Source organism: Plecotus auritus (genome assembly GCF_963455305.1).
Source record: "Plecotus auritus genome assembly, chromosome: 6".
Classification (NCBI taxonomy): Eukaryota; Metazoa; Chordata; class Mammalia; order Chiroptera; family Vespertilionidae; genus Plecotus; species Plecotus auritus.
The window spans coordinates 148,058,723-148,076,320 of record NC_137773.1 but is presented as its reverse complement, the minus strand read 5'-3'; the positions used below and the strand labels follow the sequence as shown (position 1 = coordinate 148,076,320).

The following is a 17,598-nucleotide window of genomic DNA, read 5'->3' as shown; positions in this document are numbered from 1 at the left end:
AGGCCCAATGCATGAAATTCGTGGAAGAGTAGGCCTTCGCAGCCCCTCGCTGCCTTGGCCCTCGCAGCCCCTGCTTTGTCCGGAAGGTTGTCTCACTGTTCGGCTGTCAGTCAATATGCATATTATGCTTTTATTATTATAGACCAGAGGCCCGGTGCATGAAATTCGTGCACGGGGGGGGGGGAGGGGTGTCCCTCAGCCAAGCCTGCACCCTCTCCAATCTGGGACCCCTCAAGGGATGTCCGACTGCCCGTTTAGGCCCGATCCCACTGAGATCGGGCCTAAACGGGCAGTCAGATATCCCTCTCACAATCCAGGACTGCTGGCTCCCAACTGTTCGCCTGCCTGCCTTCCTGATTGCCCCTAACCGCTTCTGCCTGCCAGCCTGATCACCCCCTAACCACTCCCCTGCCAGCCTGATTGATGCCTAACTGCTGCCCTGCCAGCCTGTTTTCCCCTAACTTCCATCCCCTGCAGGCCTGGTCCCCCCCCCAACTGCTCTTCCCTGCAGGCCTGGGTCCCTCCCAACTGTCTTTCCCTGCAGGCCTGGTTGCCCCCAACTTCCCTCCCCTGCCGGCTTGGTCACCCCTAACTGCCCTCCCCTGCAGGCTTGATCGCCCCCAACTGCCCTCCCTTGCAGGCCTGGTCCCTCCCAACTGCCCTTTTCTGCTGGCCTGATCACCCATAACTGCCCTCCCTTGCAGGCCTGGTCCCTCCCAACTGCCCTCCCTTGCTGGCCATCTTGTGGTGGCCATCTTGTGTCCACATGGGGGCAGGATCTCTGACCACATGGGGGCAGCCATCTTGTGTGTTGGAGTGACAGTCAATCTGCATATTACTCTTTTATTAGATAGGATAGAGGCCTGGTGCATGGGTGGGGGCCAGCTGGTTTGCCCTGAAGTGTGTCCCAGATCAGGGTGGGGGTTCCCTTGGGGCGTGGGGTGGCCTGGGCGAGGGGCCTGTGGTGGTTTGCAGGCTGGCCACGCCCCCTGGTGACCCAAGTGGAGGCCCTGGTATCTGGGATTTATTTATCTTCTACAATTGAAACTTTGTAGCCTGGAGCGGAGCCAAGCCTTCTGCTTGCTCGTGGTGGCAGCCATTTCTGTTGGGATTTATGTATCTTGTGTAATTGAAACTTTGTAGCCTTAAGCGAGGCCTGGGCCGGCCAGGGTGTGTGGAAAGCTTGGCTTCCTCCATCGCCGGGGGCAACCCTAGCCTCCTGCTCTTTCCAGCTTGGTGGCTGCCGCCATTTCTGTTTGGATTTATGTATCTTCTATCATTGAAACTTTGTAGCCTTGAGTGGAGGCCTAGGCCGGCAAGGGCAGGCAGAAAGCTTGGCTTCCTCCATTGCCGGGGAAACCCAAGCCTCCCTCCTGCTCTCTGTGGCCGTAGTCATCTTGGTTGGGTTTATTTGCATATTTGCTCCTGATTGGCTGGTGGGTGTGGCTTGTGGTATAGTGGAGTGATGGTTAATTTGCATATTACTCTTTTATTAGATAGGATTAGTTCAGACTACATGTTTATGATGTCAGTTCTGTTCTAGCTTCACTAATTTTTTTGTCTCCTTGATTTATTACTGAGATAAATATGTTGTTAAAAATTGTCCTCTGTGACCATAGATGTCTATTTTTTTTTTTGTGGTTCTAATAATCTATTTTGGAGCTTTGTTAATCAGTACATAAGCATAGATATTACAGACTTTTTACCACTGTATAGTAAACTTCTTTATCATTAGTAATGGTTTTGCCTCAAAGTCTTTTAGTGTGTTATTAATATAGCTACACCAGTTGTGTTTTGATTTGTATTTGCTTGGTGTATTTTTTTTTTTTCATATTTTTACTTTTAACCTTTTAGTGCTCTTAGGTTTTTTAGGTGTATCTCTTTTGAAAAGTATGTAGACTACTATTATTTACACCTTAAAAATATTTTCTATGTGGTTACAGTGCTGAAGCTGCTGAAAGATGGCAGAAGAAGTGGTTGTAGTAGCCAAATTTGATTATGTGGCCCAACAAGAACAAGAGCTGGACATCAAGAAGAATGAGAGATTATGGCTTCTAGATGATTCTAAGTCTTGGTGGCGAGTTCGAAATTCTATGAATAAAACAGGTTTTGTGCCTTCTAACTATGTGGAAAGGAAAAACAGTGCTCGGAAAGCATCTATTGTAAAAAACTTAAAGGATACATTAGGTAAGTTATTTTTGTATTAAAACAGCAACAACACTTTCTTTTAAGTAGATGTTAGAGCTTGGTTCTTTGTACATAATTTTGGCAGCAGTGGGGAGATCTGACTAGAAAAGTCCTGGACTGGAATTTCAGCTAAACAAGGTAAGTTTGGCTCATAGTAGGTGTTCACATCAGGAGACTAGTGGACGTTATAAGTGTTTGTGGGAAGTTTCTATGAATCTAGCTCTGGTGGGTCTGGCCGGAATTAAAAAATCAAGCCAGGGTGGTGCTAAGGAGCAGAACTGACTGATATAGCAGGTGCTTTTTGAACTCTGAGTACCTGATGAAGTTAGGCAAATTCTGCATCTAAATGAGACAGGGATAAATGAGTAAGATGCAGAATTGCCGCCTTGAAATTAAGGTAATTTATTTTGCATGGCACATTGCTATATTTTAAACATCTAATGGTTTACACTTTGAACTTCACTTTTAAAAACAAACCATTATTTTATTCTTATAGTTGATAAAAGAATTTTAAATTGTGAATCATTACTGTATAAAAGTCAATTAGATTCATTACTGTAGGTTAGCTTCTATAAGGCTGATCTTTTTTATTTTGTTTCTCTTTTTTTCCCCATTCTTTCTTCCTCTAGCTGTAAAGTTTGTTTGTTTTTACTGGCCCTCATTAGGGCCAGAGATAGTGGAACCTGCTTCACACTTGCCTTGGCTGAGCTGTTAGGAAGGAAATATGCCCAGATGAGGAGTGGCCTCTTTTTTTTTTTTTTAAAAAAAATTAAAGTCTCCTTGGCTGACAGGAAGGAATTGGGAGGGACAGAATTTCATTTTTTGTATTCAGGCAAGCATGCAAACATTCTATTACTTAAGGGTTCTTTGTATATATCTAGAAGAGAAAGTAAAATTTCTCCTTGTGAAGACAGTTTGGGAGTAATGTGGCATGCATGACTGACATATAAAATATTATTGATTAACTACTTTGTATTATTTTTTATTTCTTATTTAATATTGTTATTCTAGACTAAATTAATCAGCAATAGAAGACAAATATTTTTTTGTTTTTAACCATTATAAAGTAGCAAAAATTTATTTTACAATTCAAAGTAAGATATAAAGTATTAGAATATTGGTTTCTAAACTAAAAATCCAGTATTCTAAGTGTAATTTAATAAATGAAGTTATTAATCTGAATTTTCACCATGACATTGAACTGCCATGGTGAGGTTACCTTTTTTGAGATTTTAAGGTTTTGTGTGTAAGACCATTGTTAGTTTTTTATTGAAAGAGAAACCAGAAAGAGATTTTCCTTGAGTAGCTAGAAGAGACCAGAGTTAGAACCAGGAATGTTTATTATTTTGTGAATACTGGACATTTATAGAGATATTGGGGATAATTAAGGTAACTTCTGTGAAGAAAGTGTGCCTTATAGTGATGAAGGCACGAAAAGGACTAGAACCACATCTAAATAGATATTTTTTAAAAGAATGCTGGTATCCTGCGACTAGAGCAAATGTGATGGTAATTAACAAAAGGTAGTGAAAAACTAATACCATAGAGCAAAGAGGATAAGTTTCCAAATTTTAGATATTACTGCATATAAACTTTAAAGCCCAATTAGATACATTTTTTAATTATTCATTTTAAGTTAGTGATCTGTAGTTAGCCTTGTATAGTGATGTAAATTCAGCATTTGTATCATACAGCCTTCTCTCCACAGAATTTCTGAACTCCTTTTTGGTAACTTAAATGTCCCATATAATTAATTTGTTTCACAATGATTGTGCTGATGGAGAGACATTGTTTGAAAGTTAAGAAAACACAGGAAAAAAATGAATACGTGAATATATTTTCAGCTGTTGAAAATATATATAACTTAAAGCTTCTTCTAAAATAACTCTGAATAATAAGGTCACATTTGTGGCCATCATGATATACTTGCTTTACAGGTTCTGTTATAATTCAGGGGGGGAAATGTTTGGAAAGAGAGGAGCCTCAGAAAAACTTTCTATTGCCTGGGTGTGGGCCAAGTCACGTGGATTGGGTGTGGGAAGTTTTAGTGTTACAGAACAGACCAGGAAGCTCACTCAGAATTATCCTGAGCTGTAACTGACAAAAGGAAACACGGAATTTTTATTCTAAATGGATTGGTTAAACGCATTCAAAGATTTTTTCAGTAAGTTAATCTGTTTATTAAATTCATAGTTTTCTTGTAGTTTTCAAATTAGATTTTTCACTTTTGTAATTTAAAGGAAAACTGTATGGAGAGAACCTATGGGAGGGGGTTATATAGGCTGGTGCTTATGTGGTTTATTAAACATACGCTAAATGATTGGTGATATCAAATAATATTAGTTTTGACTTTATAAGTAATGTAGTTTTAAAATATTGTATCACTGTTTAACAGATAGCAAAAAGATATAAATAAATAATTTGAGTTTGATGCAGTTCTAATTCAGTAACTTTGAACTTAGCATAGACATTTGAAGTGAATTAAATAAATTGTAAAGATATTAAAAACATGAGGAAAAAGGATTAGGTAAGCAAATTCCTTTATTGTCAACATGATTTTCAACATTTGAATTAACACAGTATTGTTTTAGTACTTTTTATACTTAGATTTTAGAGGAACAGTGTAGACGAGAACATTTAATAAAAGCACCAGTAAATGAAATGTTTTGTTTTAATCCATGTAGGATTGCTAGAAATTACTGTTTCAGTAAATGTGAAATTTTATAGTTTGAAATGAGTTCTGAGAGCAGCTGCTTGCAAAGAAAATATAAACAGTGAGGAAAATAGTAAATTATTTGGCTTGTTTTTGAGTTCTGATCATAAAGTAATACTAATACTCACAAGAGCCTAATCTATCTAGTGGTGGCCTTTTTATAATCTTATGACAATGAAGTTGATTTGGTCTCTGAACATTTACTTGATATTTCTAGAAAAATGAACAGAGAATTGTTGTAGAAGTCTCATATATAGGGAGTGTAAGGAAAAGTGTCACCTGTCGAAATTTCAAGGTAAGGGGCAAAATGGAAAAGGAGCAAGCACTTTGTTGAAAAGAATGTTGTAATTGTAATATTAAGAGTCCTTTTATTATTTAGTTAATATTAGTGGCCAAGAGATATATCTCTTTTGTTTGTTTTTGGGGGAGTTATAAAAATTTTTAGGTCTGCTTTTTGGTCAGTGTTCCTTTTACAGTTTATTCTTTAACTTACTCATTTATTTGTTTATCTGCATATTTTTATTCAAGCAAGGCAAAAATCATAGAATATAAAACTAATACTCTCACAGAATTTACATTCTGGTAGGGAGGTAGATGGTGGTGGTTATTTATTAATTATATAGTGCATTTTGTATCTTAAGTCTGTTCATAATTGATGTTGACTATAAATCAAACAGAAATAGTATAAAATGAATATATTGTATCATTTATATAATGATTCGGTATATACTGTCAATACAATGATAAAATCATCATTCTCTCTCTTGAGTCTTAGAAAGTTGATAGTTAATCCTAAATGTATTTGTAGGTTCAGGGTCAGGATTTGAAATTTGTAACCAAAATACCCCTTTCCTCACTAGCAGCAAGTCAGAATTTACATTTATTTTGTTTTCCAGCTTATCAGAGTAAATATAGGCTATTCACCCACCTATTCCCTGAATGGACTTAAAAATTTGAGGAAATAGTATGTGTGCTTCTTGTATGGCAGCGAAAATACCCTTGAAAACAAAAAGTGCACAATATTTTAGATCAAACAGAATAATAACACTAATTTCTCTATTTTATGTAGATAAAAATGAACAGAAAATACAAAAACAATAAATAAAAATCTGTAATAGAAAGAACACTATATTTTTGTATTTAGAATTCCTTAGTTCTGCTTCCAGATAAACGAGTTATTAGTCATGTGGCCAAGGGTATATAACTAAACTTCCTATCCTTATTTGTAAATGAGAGAATTGTGCAAGACTGACCCTGGAAAGTCCCTTTGAACTCTAGAAGTCTTATAGTCCTGGTAAACAGCTGACCAATCTTAGATGTGCCATAAAAACCTGGGGGATATCCAGGAGGGAGAAACTGGTTTTGAAGTATGAACGTAACAGAATTATAGTTCCCTAAAGAAAGAAGAATACTTTCTTTGGCCTCATTCTATTGAAGATTTATTTACTCAGTGATTTAGATGGAGGGAAAATAACATGCTTAATGTAAAGACCTAATGCTGGAAGAATGACAAATACATTCTGTACAGAAATATATTTGAAAGCTAAAAACTGCAACAGAAATAAATAAGTAGGAACAGACATTAACGTAAATTTAAGTTTTTAAAAGAAATTGAAAATGTTGAGAATCTGGCCTGGCAGCAGTTTGCATGAGTATAAAAGACTTAGTAAGAGCTGCTGTGATAATGTAGATGCTAAAAGATCTCAACACAGCCCTGGCCGGTTTGGCTCAGTGGATAGAGCGTCGGCCTGCAGACTGAAGGGTCCCAGGTTTGATTCCGGTCAAGGGCATGTATCTTGGTTGCAGGCACATCCCCGGTGGGGGGTGTGCAGGAGGCAACTGATTGATGTTTCTCTCTCATCAATGTTTCTGGCTCTCTGTCCCTCTCCCTTCCTCTCTGTAAAAGATCAATAAAATATATTTTTTTTAAAAAAAGGTCTCAACACAGTTCATAATGGCATTGATTCAAATTTATGAGGTGCTCTGGTGAAGGGATGCTATAGCTTCTTTCTGTGTATGTTGGCCAAATAAAGCATGGCTTAGTTTATATACTTTGGATAGGCATACTTGTCCCAAGTAGATCCCAGGAAAGGATCTGGGTTGTTTAAGGCGTTCCTTATATATATATATATATATATATATATATATACACACACACACACACACACACACACTCACTCACTCACTCACTCACTCACTCACTTTAACCGTGCAGGTGTTGGGACATTCAAGTAGTTGCTAGTGAAGAGGCTGCTCTACGCAAGCAGGACCAAGGGCAGGCTTAGGACCGAAAAGACCAGAAGCTTTAATTTCAATTTTAAGCGTACGCAAAATGATTTAACTAACTGTCGGGGGAATTACACCACATGAAACATATGCAGTTGCAAATCATATAGTATTTTATTATTTACAAAAGCTCCTGATGCTGCGGGTACAGGCTTGATGGGATCCCGGTGGTGCTATCCTCTGGGGTTCGGCAGCTGGGTTGGTTTGGTCCAGATGCAGGGGGCTGGCATTCCTCCTGAGAGCTCGGTCACGTCTTGATTGGGAGGTATTAGCCCAGCCGTGGGCAAACTACGGCCCGCGGGCCGGATCCGGCCGTTCAGCTGTTCTATCCGGCCCACGGAGCCGAAAGAGCGGAGGGTTCTCTTGCTCTCCCCTCCTCTCCTTTACTTTGAATTTATATTAGTTCACACAAACACTCCATCCATGCTTTTGTTCCAGCCCCCCGGTCCAGTTTAAGAACCCATTGTGGCCCTCGAGTCAAAAAGTTTGCCCACCCCTGTTAGCCGTTCTTCTGTGGTCTGGTAGAGAGAGGAGCAAGGAGCAGCGTTGCTTGCAGGACTGACAAAAGGACGTGCCTTTGTGGCTGTCTCGACAGGCGAGCATTGTTGGCCGGCCAGGACCCATTTTTAAAGCCTGTTTCGTACCTGCAGCAGTTCAGGTGGCTATCAATGAATTACATCAATGCACACATGTTAATCTCAAACAGGGTGAGGGGCTACATGTGGTTATCTAGGGAGAGTACATTATTCACACAAATGGTTATTTTAGCAAGTCATTCTGAGTCAGTAACTGAAGTTCAAATCCTTATCTATGGGGTACACACACTACAGGGCAGTGGGGACTGTGTCCTTAATATCACATTTTAAGTTTTAAGAAAAGTTAAACATTTTAAAGCCTTTTTAACATTTTAGACATTTTTAAAGTATTTTTAAACATTTCTATATATTACTACAACAATACTTTAACCAGTGGTATTGAGAAATTCAGATGCTTCCAAATCCTTGCATCCAGTATATTAAAGATTTGAAAGCCAGGTTACATAAAGAATAGTTGTGGGTACAAAGAATGACCTTAGGAAGAGGACCATTATAATGTGAAGATGCAATGTTCACAATACTTAACCAAGGTTCTTAAAAACTTTTGAGGACTTAACAATATATTGTTTTGGTTAAGAAACAGTGTTGTAGGAAGAGAGAAGTTAGACCAGTGGTTAGAAGTGAGGGAAGGATTGGAAGGTATACTAACACTTTTTTTTTTTTTTTCCAAAACAAAGCTAACAATAAAAATGAATGCCTCAGAGTTACGCAGATCCTCGGGGTTTAGACCTGAGCATTTCCCTCCCAGTCCTGGCCAGGGCCAGCTATATAATGCTATAATAAAGGTTTAAGTATTTTTGAAAAAGTAAATACCAGTATGAGGGGGTTGAAAAGTAGTAACTACCATTGCTTGCTATGTGTTATGCACTGTGCTGAGTGCTTAACATATAAACTTTTAAAAATTCTTTACAAAAATGTTATGAGGTAGGTACTTAATACCGCACCATCATTTCACAAGCAAGGCAACAGGAGTTTGAAGAAGATTAAATAACTCGACCAAGATCAAATTAACTAGTAAATAGCAGGACGAAATTTATACTTAGGGTCTCTTTTTGCACCCATATCGACTAAAGATTAGAGAAGGTTAGAGTCAAGCAATGGATTAGAAAGGTTTAATGCAAAAGGGACCAATTGAGATTAGGAGTTGTACTAACTGTGAAGTTGGGAAGAATTTAGGAAAAACATACCTGAGGGGGGCCCTGGCCAGTGTGGCTCAGCAGTTAAAGCACTCCCCACCCTCCTACTCTCCCTACCCCCCTTGCACTAAAGGGTTGATGGTTTGATTCCAACTCAAGGATATGTACCTGTGTTACAAGTGGGCAGTTGGGAGGCAACCAATTGATGTGTCCCTCTCACATCCATATTTCTTTCTCTCTCTCCCCCCCTTCTCCATCCCTTCCACTCTCTCTGAAAATCAGTGGAAGAAATATCCTCAGGTGAGGATTAACAAAAGAAAAAAATACCTGCGTGAGTCTAATTGTTGCTGATTATAACATAATTTAGAAATTAAGAGGTATTAATGCTTTATATTTGTATAATTTTATAAAGTAGTTTCACATCTACTCTCATTGCTGAAAGATTGGGAAGACTTTTTTTAGCAATAGAAACAAAGGGCAGTAAACAGGCCCTTCCCAAAGAATTTAGAAGCAGGGTAAAAAAGTGTAAGTTATTGATTATGCATACATTTGTCTGTCATTCACATGATAAATGGTAATGGAACTTAATATCAGGCACTGGGAATAGATAGGTGATTAAAAACATGGTGTTTGATCTCAAGGAAGCAAATATTGGTATACAGAGTATTGGGGATTAGAGTAAAAATATTTACAAAGAATAGTAGTGGCATAGAGGAAATACATTAACTGTTTTGGGGAGAAATAGGGAAATCTTTAGTGAGAAGATACATGACTTAGTCTTGAAGACTGAGGGTGGTGAATGTTGTAGGGCAGGAAAACATCATGTGCAAAGGCTCATATCCTTGAAATAGAATGTGTATTTTGGTAACTGAGGAGCTTGTATGGCTATAGCATTAGTTAAACAGGTATGAGGTTAAAGACATGGTCAAAAGAGAGACCACAGAAGGCTTTGTATTGCATAGAAAAATGAATATTCTAAACTTACGTTCTTTCCCTAAAATATTTCTGGCCTCTAAGATTAAAATAGGTTATTTTTTTGTGTTTTCCCCCTAGGGACTTTCATTTTTGGGTCTGTCCAAAAATTCTTTTTTCTTTTTTTTTTTTTTTCTTTTTGACACTCTATAATTAGTCTTAAAGGTTATCTTATTGAGACGTTTTTAAATGTGCACACAATACAATATACAGATCATGTATTATATAAATGTATGCTTGAAACCTGTATCTTATTAAAAGTCACCCCAATACATTTAATTTTTAAAAAATCACTTTGTAACTTGCCTTTATTTTCAGGTTTAAAATTTTGTATTTTCTTTTTATCAGTATTCAATTTTAATCAACGTAACAAACATTTATTGAACATTTGCTATAACACAGTTCTAAAGTATAGGGATAGAAAAAGATCAGTGAGACAGAATGCTCTTCTCCGGAAGCTTATGCTAAAAAAAAAAAAAAGGCCTAAAAGACAGACACAGGAAACGCTATCACACAAGGACTCCAGAAATATAAGGTGCTAGAGTTATTAAAAAAGGAAAGGGTACATACTACGGAGAGTGAAGGTGGGGAAAAAAGGATGTTGAGAAACATGGAGTGGAAAGATGAATAAAATAATAAAGTTGTTAATTTGAAATGGTCCTTGAATAGATTTTTGAAAGGTAGAAGTTTTAATAAGATTTGGGTAAGAAACTAGCCAACAAGGTAAACTTCATCATTAAGGTGGAAATATCTATTCAGGGAATTGATTTAAGGGGCCACTCTCTTTTTAAAAAAATCAGTGGAAAAAATATCCCCGAGAGAGGAGTATCAAGAAGAAAAAAAATGTTCTCTGTATCTATTAGTCTATTTCTGTTTTGCTTGTTTGTTTATTTTGTTTTTTAGATTCTGATGTGGGGATATTTTAAGAAAAAAACTTATGAGGTAAAACTTATGTAACATAAAATTAACCTTTTTAAGGTGTACAATTCAGTGCTGTTTAGTACATGAACAATGATGTGTAATCATCACATCTATCTAATTGCAAACCATTTTTATCATCCCAAAAGGAAACCCACCCCTGTTAAGCAGTCACTCCCTGTTACCCCTTTCCTTCAGCCTCTAGCAAGCACTAATCTGCTTGGATCAATGACACAAGTGTAATAGTTAAAACTTTAAAACTTTCAGAAGAAAACATAAGGTAAAGTTTTCATGAGCTCGGATATAGCAATGAATTCTTAATGAGTGCTCTAGGTCAGGTGAAACCAAGGCAAGTCCTGGTCCTTCAGGTGGCTGAGGTAGAGTGAAACCCACAACCACAGTTCTTTGAGAATAAGATCTTTGGTGCTTCTTCTGGCATTAGGAGTGCAGATTACTGTTCTCACAGCCACTACTGATTGGGGATATAAGTGATTGTTGGCAAGCAACTTAAAATGCCACCGCTTTCTCTATGCTGCAAAGCAGCAGCTTCTTTCTTAAGTATGGCCCTAGTTTTTGTAAGTTTTTTACTATATTCCAGAATTCTGCAAAAGTTTATTCTGACAGTATTTGTCTCATTAATTACTTTTTGGTGGATGGATGGAGGCCTAGAGTTTTCTACTCCATAGGAATTCTAATGTGAGGATTTTAAAGGATGATGGTACCATTAATCAGAAGTAACAAAATTGGGAGGAAGGGAGTTCATTTATGGATATTTTATTTGGACATGGGTGTTTGTATTTGAGGTGCTGTGGTACAATCTGTAGATATCTAGTGACAATTGGAATTGTAGTGCTTGAATTCCAGAAAAAGCTTAGAGCTGCAAAGAGATCTTGGAACCTTCTATACAGAAGTTACAGAAAATGAAAATGTATGATTTCCTTGAAGTTAGAGGGGAAGTCCAAGCATGACATCTTAGGAAACACTTTCAACTAAGGAATCATTCACTTTGGATGCATCCACAAAAATTCACTTTGTTTCTACCACTAGTGTAGGTACTGTACTGCTAAGCACTGGAGATAGAAGGTAATAAAATCGTTTTCTTCCCTAGGGAAGCTCATTCTCTTATTAAGGAGACAGACTATTAAACAAATAGAATGCAATTTTATAACAAGGTTTAGAAGAAAAAATTTAATATTATAAGGAGTGAATGGTGAAAAAATTGAAGGGAAAAGGGAAGACAACTTTTTAAATAATGGCATGGTTTAAAGGGAGTAGCAGAGTTGAAGTTAAATTATTTAAGAATAGAAGTGATCTGAGTACGGTTTTAGACAATAGAGTAGAAAGGAAACAAGGATGGTCAAGAGTCATAAAAGAGGCAGTAAAGATGGCAAGAACCCAGAAGGATCAGTAATTAGAAACTTGGATGAAGAAAAGGAGTAAGAGTAATGAGAAAGTTTTGAGAGAGTGAGAATGTATTTGAAAAATTTTACCTAGGAATGCCTTCGTTTTCTTGCTAAAAATAGAATACAAAATCATGTGATAAGAAATGAGCAGTGGTGAAAATGCCTGATCAGAGGTGATGTAGCATACATTTGTGATGATGGCACCATTTGATGATTTTCTCATATCTTTCAACAAGTTTATATTAATCACCTTTTGTGAGATCCTTGGGATTATATCCATGAACAAAGTAAATAAAATCCCTGCCCTTGTGAAGCTTACATGTGAATGGATTGAGAGGAGGCAAACAAGTAATATATTATTTTAAAATAAACATAGGAAACAAATAAGAGCAACTTGGGTCTTGGAACTAAGAAAGCAAATGAGAGTATTACCCAGATATAACTATTTTATATTGTATACATCAAGTTGTAAGTTAAGTTATTGTTTATTTCAATTATAAAAATCTAGGTTTTAAAAATAAGATGGGTTTGGTGGATCCTTTACGTATGTACTTAGATTGTAGGTATGAGAGAAATAATCTGTATTTACATTTCAGAGAAAATGCATTAATTTAGGACAATTTTATAATTGTGCAGTTATTTTAGGGTCTTTGACAAGAAAAAAGATGAAAAGGTAAATTGTCATATAACTACAGTTAAGTGGTTATGAAAAGAGAATTGGTAAAGGAGGTGGTCAAAAAGTACAAATTTCTAGTTATAAGTCATGGGGATGGAAGGAAGGGAGGAGAGGGTGGGTGGAAAGAAAGAAAGAGGAATTTATTTAAGTTTAAAGGCTTACAAAACTAGTCAAAGATTTCTTAAAATAATGAGCAAATTGTTTTTTTAGGTTATCATTGTTTCGTATTCTCATTACCTTTTTTTCCTAATTTAAACAGGCATTGGAAAAGTGAAAAGAAAACCCAGTGTACCAGATTCTGCAGCTCCTGCTGATGATAGCTTTGTTGACCCAGGGGAGCGTCTCTATGACCTCAACATGCCTGCATATGTGAAATTTAACTACATGGCAGAGAGAGAAGATGAATTATCATTGATAAAAGGGACGAAGGTGATCGTCATGGAGAAGTGCAGTGATGGGTGGTGGCGAGGTAGCTACAATGGACAAGTTGGATGGTTCCCTTCAAACTATGTAACTGAGGAAGGTGACAGTCCTTTGGGTGACCATGTGGGTTCTCTGTCAGAGAAATTAGCAGCAGTCGTCAATAACCTAAATACTGGGCAAGTGTTGCATGTGGTACAGGCTCTTTACCCATTCAGCTCATCCAATGATGAAGAACTTAATTTTGAGAAAGGAGATGTAATGGATGTTCTTGAAAAACCTGAAAATGACCCTGAGTGGTGGAAATGCAGGAAGATCAATGGAATGGTTGGTCTGGTGCCTAAAAACTACGTTACCATTATGCAGAATAATCCTTTAACCTCAGGTTTGGAACCATCGCCTCCACAGTGTGATTACATTAGGCCTTCACTCACTGGAAAGTTTGCTGGCAATCCTTGGTATTATGGGAAAGTCACCAGGCATCAAGCAGAAATGGCATTAAATGAAAGAGGGCATGAAGGTGATTTCCTCATTCGTGATAGTGAGTCTTCGGTAAGTTGGTTTTCAAAGGTAAATGGAAATAGAGCACTGGGTATTAAAAAAAAGAAAATTGGAGAGGATAATTGGCTTCCCTATAAATGTTCTGAAGCTTAAGTCAACGTTTTTTCCAACTTTATTTTGAATAAAATATAGCCCTAGTAGTGATACTCTACTGGATTATTTGGCCTAGTCTAGTACTGTTGGTTTTACATTCCTGAAATATTTTCTGTTGCATTAAACTGAAAAAGGGAGAAAATTTAACATTGGCTTCTTCATTGAGAGTAGAACGATGCAGTAGACTAAACTGGGAAAACAATTCTTTTGAAAACATTTCTTAAATTGCATATTGTATGCACTGTTGTCCATGTAATAAAGGGAATTCCTAAATTTAAAAATTTGATATTTAAGTTTTTTCTTTTATTATGTACCTCAAAAACTTTTTAAAAGTGGTTATGGTATTTAAAATGCACTTGTGATAAAAGTTAAATTTTATTGTAATACTAGTAGAACTATAAAACCATAAAAAATAGTTATGTGGACTCTTGGGTATTGTCTAGGATATTAAAATTTGGTGATACTCATTTCCCTTAAAAATGGCCTTTATTTTTCTTTGATAAAGGATACCACTGTGTTTCCACTTTTCAAATCATGATTAGTATTGGCTTTGTTTGTATGTAGTTGTGCAAAAGTGAATGTGTGATTGTACAAAAGGTTGAAAGAAAGGCAGAAGAAAAGCTATCTGGTGGCAAGTTGTGTGTGTGTGTGTGTGTGTGTGTTTGTGTGTTTGTATGCACATGCACAAGAGGAAGGGAGAGATAGAGGGAGGAAAGATAATGATTGAACTGCCAAAGTCTAAAGTTCAGGAAATGGGGCCTATAACATGCATAACCAACCCCCCAGGAAGAGCAGGTGATTGACGATAGGAAAGAGTGTTTGGATGCCTAAGCTGGCCATGCTTTCCAGGACAAGCAGTGGGTGGGTTAGGAAGGAGTGACCTTGGAGTGAGTGGTAAAGTATGGGATGTTTCCAAGTAGCCCACTGTTTGAAGCTTTGGCAGTAATTGGATAAAAAGAGGATTCTGGGGTTAATACAGACTATTCTAAAGAGTGTTAGGTTAAATTAAAAAGTCTAATTAAGGAAGTTAAGGAAGTAGCTTAATTGCAGAATACTGTGTATTTTCTTGTGGCTAATTGAGCATAGATATTAACCAAAATATACCATTGTTTTTAGCAGTAGAGTTTTTGAAGTAGAGGTCTTAGGCATATTTTGTTTGACCTGCACAATGTTTTTTTAAAAAATATTTGAATATATTGTCAGCATTTAAATATTGGGAGATTAATTATAAAAATTCAGATAGCAGACTTCCCTTTTAAAATTGGAAGGCCTGTCATCATTAAGACCATATTCCTACAAGGCAACAATCACAGCTAAGTGGCCATCTCCCTTAGACTGGGGCCGGTGCATAACCGGAAGAGCAGGTGCTTGATAGGGAAGGGTAGCACTGGAGTTCCCTCTGTCTATCCACCCTGTCACTACTTACTTTTTTCCCCCCTTGTAGGCATTTGAGTTTATGACCTCTCATAAGTTTACATTATTCCTTCTTCTTTGAGAATTCAGAATATTGTATCAGCTACTCTGTAAGACAGCTACTATTAGTTACTAATTGAAAAGGGGTAGATGTAGATGTCTTGGATTTTCTCATGTGTTTCTCTAGTAGTCTGACTGGAGAGAAGATAGCTCTAGATGTGCTTCAGATATTTAAAGGATTTGCTTGTGGTGTTAGGTAGAACATGTTGAGACTTTGGAGTCTTACTGCTTGGGTTTGAATCCTGACTATTGTTAACTAGATGGATAATCTTGGGATTATTTAGCTTCTCTCAGCCTCAGTTTTCTCATCAGTAAAATGGGTTTGTTTTGAGGCATAAATAATTTAGCATAGTGCCTAGCACCTAGTAAGTGTTCACATTTTAATTTTTATTAGTTTAATATAAGAACGCTAACAGATGTCTTTCAAAATGTTTACCCTACATGTTTTTTCTCTTTTAGCCAAATGATTTCTCAGTATCACTAAAAGCACAAGGGAAAAACAAGCATTTTAAAGTCCAACTGAAAGAGACTGTCTACTGCATTGGGCAGCGTAAATTCAGCACCATGGAAGAACTTGTAGAACATTACAAAAAGGCACCAATTTTTACAAGTGAACAAGGAGAAAAATTGTATCTTATCAAGCATTTATCATGATACTCCTGACCAGAAACAATTGCTGCACAGCTCTAATTCGTCATGTAATTGAAGACTGAGAAACTGTCAGTCCAATCATACTTGATTGGATATTGCTATTTCTAACTCTATATGAGAATTGACTATAATACATACGTATTTTTATTATAACTCAGCCCATACATATATACTACGTATGCAAAGCATCTGCATAAGCGATTCTTTTTCCTTGGTCTTCTGTTTTATTGTTTCCTTTGCTGTTTTTCTCTTCGTTTCTAATATTAAGGTTTTATATTTTGAAAAAATGATGCAAATCAAAAGTCTTTCTATGGAAGAATTTCCTTACTGTCTCCTTTATTTCCTTGTAAGGGCGCCATATTAGTCACTTTCTCAATGGTTTCTCTTCATATAAAATTATATCAATATATGACATATGCTAAAATAAATTTCTTGGAGAGTGTTAATCATTTCTGTGACTAAATAGCAATAATAAATGGGAAATTAGAAATTATTTTTAGGTATTGTATTTGTCATAAGCCATTGTAAATATCAATCAAGTATGTTTTGTCTGCCTTTATTTTTAAAAATTCATTTATTGTCTTCACTGTAAATGGGACATAGGTTAGAAAACATATTTTGTACAATTTTAATTTACAATTGTTGGAAACAAAAATCTCTAAATTTCTAAGACTTTTTAGGTGCTTCTTTCTCATCTGGTTATTCAAGAGAACAAAGCCGTTTTTCAAACTGTAAATGGAGGCTCTAGTGTTATTTTTTCCCAAAGCATCTTGTGTTAGAATATATCTGTGCCAGTGTAAAAAAAGCTATGGCCAAATTTGGGGGAAGTAAGAGGCAATGAGATACTTGGTCTCCCTCCTACCCCCATCCCTTAACATCAATAATTATCAGGCATGATATTTCTACTATTTCCATTTCTGCCTTTCAGCTTGAGTTGTTGACTGTGACACTAAAATTGATTTATATCTGGGATGAACTCATAGTTAGAGAAAAGTATTTTTTAAATCTTATTTTTGCAAGTGCTTCTATTATGTTATTGTTTACCAAGCAGAAGTTTGGGTGTATGGATGAGAGGCTACTGTAGAGTATTAAATTTAATTCTATAGGTCACAGAAGAAAACCATTTGTATATTGTGGTCACAGCTTGTCCCTCCATTATTCTGTAGATTGAAATTTAAGCAAAGCAACCTTCAGTATTTTAATTGAAAGTTCTTACTAAAATCATAAAACTTGTAAACAGAAGTCATATATTTTGAAAAATTTCCCAGTGCAGCCTAAGCAAATTAAGACACTTGTCACGTCAGGTATCTCCAGTTTCCATTGTTAATATGTTATAAGCGGACACTTAATACATCAGAATTACTGATGCTAAAATTGAAGTCATCTAATGTATGATATATATATACACACACACACACACACACACACACACACACACACACACACACATATATATATATATAATCTTTATTGATTTCAGAGAGGAAGGGAGAGGGAGAGAGAGAAACATTAA

The 17,598-nt window shown here is 36.6% G+C and overlaps 1 protein-coding gene across 4 annotated transcripts in view; it reads left to right on the top strand.

The window, feature by feature from the left end:
• NCK1 (NCK adaptor protein 1) overlaps positions 1-17,059 on the top strand; it is a 67,695-nt gene extending 50,636 nt beyond the window's left edge. For all 4 annotated transcript variants that reach the window (XM_080673140.1, XM_080673141.1, XM_080673142.1 and 1 more), the window contains 3 exons: positions 1,944-2,187; positions 13,147-13,859; positions 15,894-17,059. In XM_080673140.1, coding sequence (XP_080529266.1) covers positions 1,962-2,187; positions 13,147-13,859; positions 15,894-16,088 — 1,134 coding nt within the window. In that variant the 5' untranslated portion in view covers positions 1,944-1,961 and the 3' untranslated portion in view covers positions 16,089-17,059. The remainder of the gene's footprint in view (positions 1-1,943; positions 2,188-13,146; positions 13,860-15,893) is intronic.
• The last annotated feature ends 539 nt before the right edge of the window (positions 17,060-17,598 follow it).